Consider the following 12,555-nt stretch of genomic DNA (forward strand, 5'->3'; position numbering starts at 1 on the left):
TACTGATATTATTCATTATATATTTTTTTCCAGAACCTCCAACTGATATCCGTGTCACCGATGTCACAAAGAATTCCATCAGCCTTGCCTGGCAGAAACCCTCATATGATGGCGGAAGCAAGGTGACTGGGTACATAATTGAGAAGAAAGATGGTCCAAAAGGAAAATGGTCAAAAGCTAACTTGACAAAGGTTTCTGACACCAAGTTCACCATATCAGGTCTGACTCAAGATGAAACTTATGAATTTAGAGTCTTGGCAAAGAATGCAGTTGGTTCTGTCAGTAACCCTTCAGCTACTGTTGGACCAGTAACCTGTGTGGACACATTCGGTGCCCCTGAGATTGAACTTCCTCAGGAATATCATGATGTTGTTAAGTACAAAGCAGGAGCAACAGTTCAACTTAAAGTTGGTATCATTGCTAAACCTCAACCAACAATTGAATGGTTTAAAGATGGAAAAGAGCTTGAATCTGGAGCTCAGACCATGATTTCGAGCACCACTGATTCTGCAAGTATCTTGATCAAGGATGCCACACGTTTGAACACTGGAACATATGAACTCAAGATAAAGAATTCTTTGGGCTCAGCATATGCTGCCATCAGAGTCCTTATCCAAGGTATGAATGATGAGCCATTCACAGAAGACTTCACTTTTGTTGAAAGAATTATATGTTTTGTGTATCATATATTGACATGAATAATTTGTCTCCTTTAGACAAACCAGGTCCCCCTGCAGGAGAGATTCAGTTCAAGAAAATCACTGCAGACACTATTACAATCATGTGGGATCCTCCAGCTGATGAGGGTGGTGCAATGGTCACCCATTACATTGTGGAGAAACGTGAAAGTAGCAGAATCATGTGGTCCATAATCTCTGAGAAACTGGAGGACTGCATTGTCTCTGTTCCAAGGCTGATCAAAGGCAATGAGTACATCTTCCGTGTTCGTGGAGTGAACAAATATGGAATTGGAGATCCTTTAGAATCTGAGCCTGTCATTGCACAGAACTTCTTTGGTAAAGATATTTTCACTCACCATTTTTTAACTGTGTTGATATTTTTGTCTTCTGAATTAACCATAAAATCTATTTTTGCAGTACCTCCCAGCCGACCCTCCAAACCTCAAGTTACCATGATTACCAGATCAACAATGACTGTGATATGGGAAAGGCCAAGCATGGATGGAGGCAGTGATATTGATGGATATTATTTGGAGAAACGAGAAAAGAAGAGTCTTCAGTGGTTCAAGGTCATCAAAGATCCAATTCGTGATACTAGGCAGAAAGTTAGCAATCTCACAGAGGGGAATGAATATCAGTATCGTGTGTGTGCAATTAACAAAGCTGGAGCAGGTCAATACTCTGATGCATCCATCTTCTATAAAGCATATGATCCCATCGGTAAGATAATCTGTTTTTGTGTTTGAGAAATGATTAATGAAATTCTTAGTTACTTCTGCATAATGTTCATTTTTCTTTCTTATTTCCTATATCATGTATTAGAATTTGGTTGTGTAAAATATATATGCTTAATTGTCATTTCAGACCCACCAAGCGAGCCAACAAAACTTAAAGTTGTTGACTCAACCAAGACATCAATTACCCTTGGATGGGTGAAGCCTGTCTACGATGGCGGCAGTGAAATCACAAGCTATGTAGTTGAGCAAATGAAGGCTGATGAAAAAGAATGGGTTACTATTAGCTCTAAGGGTGAAGTAAGAACCACTGAGTATGTGGTGTCACATCTGAAACCAGGGGTGTACTACTTTTTCCGTGTATCTGCTGTTAACTGTGCTGGAGTTGGGCGTCCAATTGAAATGATTCAACCAGTGCAAGCCAAAGATATTCTAGGTTTGTGTTGCTCTTGTGTCTAAAACATATACGTAATGTGTCAGAGTACTTCCATGCTTGGTTAAGAATCTAAACAAAATATTTCTTTTTCATTTCAACAGAGGAGGCTGATATTGATCTTGATATTTCAATGTCAACTCAGTATACAGCAAAGGCGGGAAGGGATGTGGAGATCATAATACCTCTCAAAGGCAGACCTGCACCAAATGTGACATGGAGAAGGGGAGACAGAAATATTGGTGGCGATGCAAAATATACTATTAATAATACAGAATATTCAACAACACTTATCATTCCAAAGGTCACTCGGGATGATTCAGGCAAATATCTTCTAGAAATTGAAAATGGAGTTGGCGAGCCAAAGACAGTTACTATATCTGTGAAGGTGTTAGACTCACCTTCTGCTTGCAGTAAGTTGGTAGTGAAAAATGTCACGCGTGGTAAACTCACTCTGAGCTGGGAACCTCCCCATATTGATGGTGGCTCTCCTATTACCAATTATATAGTTGAAAAGAAGGATGCTAAACTGAAGGCTTACTCCATAATGACAACAGAATGTGCCAACACATCATACAAGGTTGAAGGCCTGTCTGAAGAGATTGCTTATTTCTTCCGTGTATCTGCCCAAAATGAAAATGGCGTTGGTGACACTTGTGAGACCACAGAACCTGTTAGAGCAACTGAGACTCCTGGTCCTGTAAAGAACCTTGTCATGGAAGATTCATCTAATACATCAGTAACTTTAGCGTGGACAAAGCCTGACCATGATGGTGGCAGCCATATTTCTGAGTATATCATTGAAAAGAAAGCCAAAGACGAGGAGACATGGACCCTTGGTGGTACATGCAGACGCTGCAAGTTTGAAGTAACGCATCTTAAGGAAAACTCTGAAGTTTTCTTCAAAGTATATGCCAAGAATGAGAAGGGTCGCAGTGACTTCTCTCAAATTGGACCCATTACTGTGAAGGACTTCCTTATCCCACCAGAGGCTAACCTTATAGACTATCCCAATGGTGAATTAAGTGTCCGTATTGGACAAAATATAAATATTGAATTACCATACAAGGGTAAACCCAAACCAACTGTTCAGTGGATGAAAGACGATGTTCCACTGAAGGAAAGTGAACAGGTTCGTTTCAGACAAACAGAGAACAAAGCTACTATGATTGTGAGAAATGCAAGAAAGGAGAATGCAGGCAAATACACTTTGGTCCTTGACAACAGACTTGTCAAGAACTTCTTTGACATCAGGGTTATCACTCTTGGGGCACCCTCTGCACCAGTAGGCCCCATCCAATTTGATGAAATCAAAGCCCAGAGCATCATTATCTCATGGCGTGAGCCACAGGAAGATGGTGGGGGAGAAATCACTTGCTACAGTGTGGAAAAACGAGAAACCTCTCAGGCAGCCTGGAAAATCGTTTGTTCAAGTGTGGTAAGGACCACATTTAAGATACCTAACCTGGTTAAGGGGACTGAGTACCAATTCAGAGTGCGTGCAGAGAACAAATATGGAGTAAGCGAACCGCTCACCTCATCAGATGTTGTTGCCCAACACCAGTATAAGCCACCAGGCCCCCCAGGAAAGCCTGTTGTATTTAATGTAACAAGTGATGGCATGACTGTGTCATGGGATGCCCCCAGCTTTGATGGTGGCTCTCCAGTTACTGGATATCATCTTGAGAAGAAAGACAGGAATAGCCTTCTGTGGACCAAAGTGAATTCTAATGTTATATCTGGAAGAGAGTACAGAGTAATTGGTCTCATTGAAGGCCTGGAGTATTCATTCAGAGTGTATGCTCAGAACAATGCCGGAATGAGTCCAGTCAGTGAGCAAAGCAAGCACAAACTTGCTATTTCTCCTGTTGGTGAGTTTCATTTTTCATTCACACATTCTATTCACACCAATACACAAGTAAATATCAAAAGAAATAAACTAATTATAATCTATTTCATTATTTAGACCCTCCTGGCACGCCTAACTGCATTGATGTTACAAGAGATTCCGTCACACTTCAGTGGGAACCACCTAAACGTGATGGAGGCAGTAAGATTGTGGCATACAGTGTTGAGAGACGCCAAGGAAGAGCACGCTGGCTGAGATGCAATTTTATTGATATCAGTGAATGCCAGTTCACAGTGACAGGCCTTGCTTGTGGTGACCGCTTTGAATTCAGGGTAATTGCCAGGAATGCTGTTGGAACTGTCAGTCCACCTTCACAGTCATCTGGCTACATAATGACCAAGGATGAAAGTGGTATGTACTTTATTTAGAACACAAATAGGGTACATAAAGCTTTACATATATTAGTCTATATGTTCGGCACAGTATGCACATATTTAAATAGACCAGGGAAGTCAAATCTTATTCACAAAGGGCCAATGCGGCAGTAGGTTTTCATTTCAACAAAGCAGGAGATCACCTGATGAAATGTTTAAAGACTAAGACCAAATGATTAAACAAGTGGAACCAGGTGTTCTCCAGCTTGTTTGGAGTGAAAACCTGGCCCTTTGAGGATAAAATTGGACCATAAAATTGAGATAGACCATTGTCCTATGTTCTTTTCTTGCAGTAATTCCTGAGATTCAGTTCAGTGCTGAAAAGACTCTGACAATCAAGGCTGGAGAAAACATCAAACTGAGTTGCACTATTAGTGGTCGTCCCGTACCTCAAGTTATATGGTATAAGGATGGAAAAGAACTTGACAAAATGCTTGTTGATATCACAACCATGATTGGATCAAGCTCACTGTTCATTAGAGATGCTGATCGTGACAATCGTGGAATCTACACTGTTGAAGCCAAGAATAGCTCTGGAACAAAGAAAGAGGATGTTCTTGTCAGAGTGCAAGGTTTGTTAGAATTTCTAAATACATAATTAGTCTGTGTTTGAAATTTAAAATTTACTTCAAAGCTGATTCTTTGTCCTTTGATTCAGATACTCCTGGACCACCTGAGGGCCCACTTCGCTTTACAAATATCTCTGCTGAGAAGGCAACCCTTTGGTGGAGTCCCCCAGAAAATGATGGCTGTGCAGCTATCACTCATTATGTGATTGAGAAGCGTGAAACCTCTCGAATTACTTGGGCACTTGTTACATCCCAGTGTGAGGCCTGCTCTTTCAATGCCACCAATTTGATTAAGGGCAATGAGTATCAATTCCGTGTTTCTGCTGTTAACAAGTTTGGTGTTGGCAAACCATTGGAATCAGATCCAATTGTTGCTAAAATGCAGTACAGTAAGTAACATTTACTATCTTACCTAATTGTGTACTACTGTGTATTCCAATTGTCTGTTCCAAGAAATCTGTTTTCAAAAATGCGGTTTTACTGTTTTACAGCTGTACCAGATGCTCCAGGAACACCTGACTGCACTCATGTGACAGGAGACAGTATTACTTTATGCTGGACAAGACCTAGATTTGATGGTGGAAATGAGATCAAGCACTACATCCTTGAAAGAAGAGAGAAGAAGAGCTTACGATGGATAAAAGTTTCAGCAAAGAGGCCAATCACTGAGCTGAGGCACAGAGTTACACACTTAACTGAAGGAAATGAATATGAGTTCCGTGTTATGGCTGAAAACGGAGCTGGTGTTGGTCCTCCAAGTGGCACCTCCAGACTATTTAAGTGCAGAGAACCTACAAGCCCACCTAGTGCACCAACAGTGGTAAAAGTCATTGATTCAACAAAGACGTCCGTTACTCTGGAATGGACCAAACCAGTCTTTGATGGTGGTATGCAGATCATTGGTTACATCATTGAGATGTGCAAGGCGAGCCTTGAGGAATGGCACAGAGTTAACACTCAAACTTGTATACATACGAAGTACACAGTTACAGATTTGGAACCAGGTGAGGAGTACAAATTCCGTGTTTGTGCTGTCAATGGTGCTGGGAAAGGAGAGACATCTGAGATTCCAAATGCAGTGCAAGCAGTAGACAGACTGACATCACCAGAGATTGACATTGATGCAGACTTTAAACAGACACATATTGTCAAGAATGGTGGAACAGTTACTCTGCATATTCCTTTCCGTGGAAAACCTGCTCCCCTGGCTACATGGACAAAGGCAGATGGAGAACTTGGTGTAATGGTAGATATTAATACTACAGATACATTCAGCACATTGACAATTGAAAATTGTACCAGATATGATTCTGGCAAATACACACTCTCTCTTGAGAACAACAGTGGTCGTAAATCCATTACATTAACAGTGAAAGTGCTGGATACACCTGGACCACCTGGTCCACTCTCATTCAAGGATGTGACAAGAGGAGCTCTGACTCTAATGTGGGATGCTCCAATTAATGACGGTGGTGCCCGTATCCATCACTACATTGTTGAAAAACGTGAAGCAAGTCACCTGAGTTGGCAAGAGGTCAGTCTCAAGTGTACTCGCCAAATTCTCAGAGTAACCAAGCTTTCTGCTGGTGTACCATACTTATTCAGAGTCATCGCTGAAAATCAGTATGGACAGGGTGAGCCTTATGAAATGTCAGAGCCTATTATTGCCACTGAGGAGCCTGCACCACCCAAGAGACTGGATGTTATTGATACAACATCTTCAACAGCCACCTTGGTATGGTTGAAACCTGAACATGATGGTGGAAGCCGCATCACAGGATATATTGTTGAGACCAGAAAGAAAGGCTCCGATCACTGGGTTGTTGGTGGTCAGACTAAGTCTTTGAAGATGGTCCTTGAGGGCTTAGTTGAGAACACAGAGTATGAATTCCGGGTGAAGGCCCAGAATGACACTGGAATCAGTTATCCAAGAGATGCTCTCTCTTCTGTCATCATCAAAGAACCTCGCATTGAGCCAACTGCAGACCTTAGTAGCATCAACAAACAGCTTATTACCTGTAAGACTGGCAATTCCTTTGCCATTGATATTCCCATTAGTGGCAGACCAGCTCCTAAAGTAACATGGAAGCTTGAGGAGATGAAACTCAAGGAAACAGATAGAGTGTCCATCAAGACATCCAAAGACAGAACCACCCTGTTAGTAAAGGATGCCAAGAGAGGTGACAGTGGAAAATATTACCTCATTTTGGAAAATGCTGCTGGTGCCAAGACATTTACTGTAACAGTTACTGTTTTTGGAAGACCTAACCCACCAACAGGACCAGTTGAAGTTTCAGGAATCACATCAGAGTCTTGTGTGTTGACATGGGCTGAGCCTACAGATGATGGTGGAACAGACATCACTAATTATATAGTTGAGAAACGCGAATCTGGTCAAACCTCATGGCAAGTTGTGAACTCAAGTGTGAAACGGACAACCATCAAAGTGACGCACTTAACAAAATACATGGAGTACACTTTCCGTGTCTGTGCAGAGAACAAGTTTGGAGTCAGCAAGCCCATTGAATCCCAAGCCATTGTTGCTGAGCATCCATTTAGTAAGTACAATTAATTTTAATATTTTTCTGTCAAATATGTTATTGAAATAGTCTGTAAATAATGACAATTATGTATATTTTCCAGTTCCACCAAGTCCACCAACCCGCCCAGATGTGGTGTCAGTGTCTGCTAATGCCATTTCTATTAAATGGGATGTACCATATCATGATGGTGGAAGCCAGGTGACTGGATATTGGATTGAAAAGAAAGAGCGCAACACCATTTTATGGGTACGGGAAAACAAGATCCCATGCCTCGAGTGTCACTACAAAGTCTCCAATCTTATTGAAGGACTTGAGTATCAGTTCAGAGTATATGCAATGAACATTGCTGGTCTGAGCAAAGCCAGTGAAGCCTCAAGACCAGTGCTGGCTTTGAATCCAGTTGGTAAGTATTGGGTTAATTTAACTGTTTTATGTGCTTTTTTGTCCTAATTACTGTGCTAATTAAAAGAATACTCCAGTGTTTTCAATCTAATTTGTATCTGCCACTTCAGCACTTGCCCATTGGCTTCTATTATACTGTATTTTGGGTCAATGGGGTTCCTGTTCTTATCCAGTGACTAAATTATTGTTTGTGGTATTTGACCCTGCAGACAGATTAGGTAGAAATATGCTAAAGTGTTTGTTACATTACTTACAGAGTATCTTTTTTATTTAGACCCTCCAGGCAAGCCAGAGGTTTATGACATCTCAAGATCTTCAGTTTCTATTAAGTGGTCTGTGCCATTCAATGATGGTGGCAGCAAGATTGTGGGATATGTAGTTGAACGCAAAGCGTCCACCGATGATGATGAATCTCGCTGGTTGAAGTGCAACTACACTACTATCACAGACAACTTCTTCACTGTAACATCACTCGAGGAGGGGGCAGTGTATGAATTCCGTGTTATTGCCAGAAATGGTGCAGGAGTTCACAGTATGCCATCTGAATCAACAGGACCTATCACGTGCAAGGATGAATACAGTAAGATATTATCCTGACAAATGTTAAAAAATATATTCACTTTAAGAAAAAAATAGCTGTTGCTCTAATATTCATTATTTATCTCTTTCAGCACCACCAAAGGCTGAATTAGACAGCAAACTTGTGGGTGAGACAGTCACTATTAGGGCTGGATCAGACCTTGTCCTTGATGCTGCAGTTGGGGGTAAACCTGAACCCAAGGTATTCTGGTCCAAGGGTGAGAAGGAGCTGGAGCCTGGTGACAAGTACTCGCTGACATACACCAGCACAAGAGCTATGGCAATCATCAAGTCTTGTGACAGGAATGATACTGGAAAATATATTTTGACTGTTAAGAATGCAAGTGGAACCAAGACAGCCGCTGTTATTGTTAAAGTTCTTGGTAAGAATATGAGGACTCATTGAATTGCTAAAGTAAAATATATCTCACTCAGGCAAGCATTTTATAGGTTTGGAACATCTTATCAAACTCTTCTATTATCTCTGCTTTACAGATACACCTGGGCCTCCAGAGGGTACAATCACAATCAGCAGAGTCACAGAAGAAAAATGCACAGTTTCTTGGAAGATACCACTTGAGGATGGAGGAGATGCTGTCACTCACTATATTGTTGACAGGCGTGAGACCAGTCGACTCAACTGGGTTGTCATGGAAACTGAATGCAAAACTTTGTCATGCGTCAGTACAAAACTAATCAAGAACAATGAATATATCTTCCGTGTCAGAGGTGTGAACAAATATGGACCTGGTGTACCACTGGAGTCTGAGCCAGTTGTTGCAAGAAATGCATATAGTAAGTACTGTTCATATTTCAGTGATTTGCAGATAAGCTTCAGGAACAAATACATGATTAATAATGTTTTTATGTGTATCATAGCTGTTCCAACACCTCCTGGGGCACCAGAAATTGTTGCTGTCGGAAAGCAACATGTTATTATTGAATGGCTGAAGCCAGAGAGTGATGGTGGAAATGAAATCAAGAACTACCTTGTGGATAAACGTGAGAAGAGCAGTGTGAGATGGACAAGAGTGAACAAAACATACACCATCTATGACACAAGACTCAAGATCACCGGCCTGTTAGAAGGAAGTGAATACCAGTTCCGTGTTGCAGCTGTCAACACAGCTGGCACTAGCTTACCAAGTGAAGCTTCTCAATATGTTCTCTGCAGGGACCCAACATGTAAGTGATTGTTTTCTGTCTAAACATCATGGTGTCAATCACATTTACTTGTTATAAACATTCTTATTAGACACTTATTCTGACTTCTTATTACAGTGATATAACTGTTGTTTTCTTATGGCAGATACTCCAGCTCCTCCGTCCACTCCTCGTATAACAGATTCTACCAAACACAGCATCACTATGACATGGACCAGACCTATGTATGATGGTGGCTCAGATGTCAGTGGTTATGTCATTGAGATTCTGGAGGAAGGAATGGAACAATGGTATAGAGCCACTCAGAAGATCCTGACCACTACTGAGTACACTGCAGCTGGTCTGACAAGCAACAAAAAGTATAGTTTCAGAGTGGCTGCAGTGAATGCAATGGGCACTGGAGAATTCAGTGAAGGCAGTGTGGAGACTGCACCATCAGAAAGAGTTGGTAAGTTTTACACATCTGGCATATTGTATTTTTTATCATGTGAAAAAATAAGCAAACCACATGAAATGTTTCTTTTTTTCATACGCGGGCATATCAGTATTTGATCATCTGCTAAAAGTATATATAGATAAATGTTATGTAATAAAACAATAAAAACAAAGGAAATTTGACTTTGCAATAATTTATTTAAAAATAAATTAACTAACATTATTTTTCCGTTGAAAAAGTAAGTACACCCCGGCTTCAGTAACTGGTGTTGCTGCTTTTGGCAGCTTTATCACTTCCTCTAACTGTCCACTAGTTTCTGGCATCTGTTGGGAGAAATTTTTGCCCACTCTTTCATGGAGAATTATTTAAACTGTGCAATGCTTCTTGAATGTACAGCCCATTTCACATCCCCTTAAAGCATTTCAATGGGATTCAGATATGGGCTTTGACTAGGCAATTTCACAACCCTCCATTTCTTCCTTTTTGGTGGATTTACTTGTACTAGTGTTGTTTGGGATCATTATTCTGTTGGAATGTCTACTCTTTAGCTTCAACTTCTTTACAAGCAAATCAGCCCCAGACCATAACATTTCCACCATCATGCTTTACAGTTGGTAGGAAGTTCTTCTGATCAAATGCAATTTTTGGTTTTTGCCAAACATGCCTTCTGGTACTGTGCCCAAACAACTCTATCTTTGACTCGCCTGTCCATAGCACATTGTTCAGGCAAGTTCTGGTCTTTACTTAGATATTGAGTAGCAAACTATACTCTTGCTCTGATGTTCTTTTAAGACAATAAATACTTCCTCCTGGCGCCCCTCCCATGTAGTATTTGTGCAGTTTCATTATAATAGCAGATGCATGCATTTTGATATCCACAGTGGCAAAAGCTACCTGCAGATCCTGTGATTAATTTTTTGGATTCTTAAAGACTTCTTTAGCATCTTACGATCTGCTTTTGGATTGAGTTTGCTGTGGCAGCCTGGCTTAGACATGTTGGCAGTGAGTTTAAATCTTCTTAACATGTAGACAATCTTCTAAGCAGTGGAAGGATTGATTTCTAATATTTTGGAAACACTTTTCAAACCCGCTCCCAGACTCATAGGCATCTACAGTTTTCTGTCTGAAGGCCACAGAGAGCTCTTTTTATCTGTAGATTATAAAACCCAATCTCTGATAACAAAGAGAAAACCAGACCAGATATCTTAGGTTTAAATAAGACAGGCTCTCAAAGATATTCTCGAATGGTGTTCTAATCATTATCATCTGATTGGGTGCGTATGTTTTCAATTTGACACATTTGAAGAAGTGATATATAGGGGTGTACTTACTTTTTCAACATAAGGAAATTGCATTTCTGTTTATTTCAATTATATAAAAGATGACAAAAATGTAGTTTTAGGCATCACATTAAATTATATCACCTTTTTCTATCAACATTGTTTAAATGAAGATTGTTCAAATATGCTGAAAAACTCTTTCACATGACTGTATGAGTGTTAGTTTTAAGATGCTAAGCTGTTTCTTTGGGATCACACTAAGCATAATCAGGTTTTTGGAGAATCTTTAGTGTCAGGCAATTTTTTTCTAAGATGTGGCTTAATCTGTGACCAGGAAGCTAACCCTTAATTACCTGCAAAACTGAAATCTATTAAAATGCATTCTTCACAGAAATTCCTGATATTGAGTTACCTGAAGATTTGAAGAAAACTGTTTGCCTGAGAGCTGGCAGCACTTTATATCTGAATGCAACTGTACTTGGAAGACCACCACCAGTTATTACCTGGAGAAAGACTGGCATTGACCTCCAGTCCCGTGGATACATTGAAACAACAGAAAGCACTACAGCTTTGACAGTGGAGAAGGTGCACCGTTATGATGCTGGAAAATATACAATTGAAGCTGAAAATCCATCTGGCAAGAAGACAGCTACCATTCTCGTAAAGATATATGGTAAGATATTATATATGTGTCTGCAAAATGTTTTCAGTTTGACTAATATTGTGAACTTAACATTTAAAATACATTACTAATCTGTATTATAGATACTCCTGGACCCTGTGGTGCAGTCAACGTCAAGGATTACACAAAAGAATCTGTTGTCATTACATGGGATGTACCCACGATTGATGGAGGGGCTCCGATCAGCAACTACATAATTGAAAAGCGGGAAGCTTCAATGAAATCTTACAAAACAGTGACAACTGAATGCAAGAAGACACTCTACAGAATCACTGGCTTAGAGGAAGGAACTCGATATTTCTTCAGAGTATTGCCTGAAAACATATATGGCATTGGAGAACCTTGTGAAATCAGTGATTCGGTACTAGTATGTGAAGTTCCATCTGTTCCTCAAGATTTGCACGTCATTGATATTACAAAATCCACTGTGGTTCTTGGATGGCAGAAACCACTTTATGATGGTGGCAGTAGACTTACTGGATATGTTATTGAAGCCTGCAAGACGGGTACTGACCGATGGATGAATGTTGCAACTGTGAGGGCAGCAGTTTCACAGCACACCATAGCTTCTCTGAATGAGAATGAGCAATATTTGTTCAGAATCAGAGCTGAGAACAGCAGAGGTCTCAGTGAGCCCAGAGACCTGATGACACCTGTAACTATTCGGGAACAGAAAGGTAGGACACTTCTTCAGGCAGCTTTTTGCTGAACAACTTTAAAGTGTTCAGCAAAAAGCAAATAATTGCATATTGTACACTCTTTAAAAAGAT

General features: G+C 40.4%; 1 protein-coding gene across 1 annotated transcript in view; it reads left to right on the top strand.

Moving 5' to 3' along the window:
* The window catches only part of ttn.2 (titin, tandem duplicate 2), a 180,173-nt gene that overhangs the window by 152,992 nt on the left and 14,626 nt on the right, over nucleotides 1-12,555 (top strand). Inside the window, exons 202-218 of the mRNA XM_036572840.1 lie at nucleotides 34-618; nucleotides 717-1,016; nucleotides 1,098-1,400; nucleotides 1,545-1,850; nucleotides 1,952-3,718; nucleotides 3,814-4,107; nucleotides 4,424-4,702; nucleotides 4,789-5,088; nucleotides 5,191-7,257; nucleotides 7,343-7,645; nucleotides 7,919-8,224; nucleotides 8,316-8,606; nucleotides 8,719-9,018; nucleotides 9,103-9,408; nucleotides 9,533-9,835; nucleotides 11,495-11,776; nucleotides 11,869-12,462. Of these exons, the coding sequence (XP_036428733.1) occupies nucleotides 34-618; nucleotides 717-1,016; nucleotides 1,098-1,400; nucleotides 1,545-1,850; nucleotides 1,952-3,718; nucleotides 3,814-4,107; nucleotides 4,424-4,702; nucleotides 4,789-5,088; nucleotides 5,191-7,257; nucleotides 7,343-7,645; nucleotides 7,919-8,224; nucleotides 8,316-8,606; nucleotides 8,719-9,018; nucleotides 9,103-9,408; nucleotides 9,533-9,835; nucleotides 11,495-11,776; nucleotides 11,869-12,462 (8,886 nt within the window). The remainder of the gene's footprint in view (nucleotides 1-33; nucleotides 619-716; nucleotides 1,017-1,097; nucleotides 1,401-1,544; nucleotides 1,851-1,951; nucleotides 3,719-3,813; nucleotides 4,108-4,423; nucleotides 4,703-4,788; nucleotides 5,089-5,190; nucleotides 7,258-7,342; nucleotides 7,646-7,918; nucleotides 8,225-8,315; nucleotides 8,607-8,718; nucleotides 9,019-9,102; nucleotides 9,409-9,532; nucleotides 9,836-11,494; nucleotides 11,777-11,868; nucleotides 12,463-12,555) is intronic.

Source organism: Colossoma macropomum, unplaced genomic scaffold (assembly GCF_904425465.1).
Source record: "Colossoma macropomum unplaced genomic scaffold, Colossoma_macropomum, whole genome shotgun sequence".
Classification (NCBI taxonomy): Eukaryota; Metazoa; Chordata; class Actinopteri; order Characiformes; family Serrasalmidae; genus Colossoma; species Colossoma macropomum.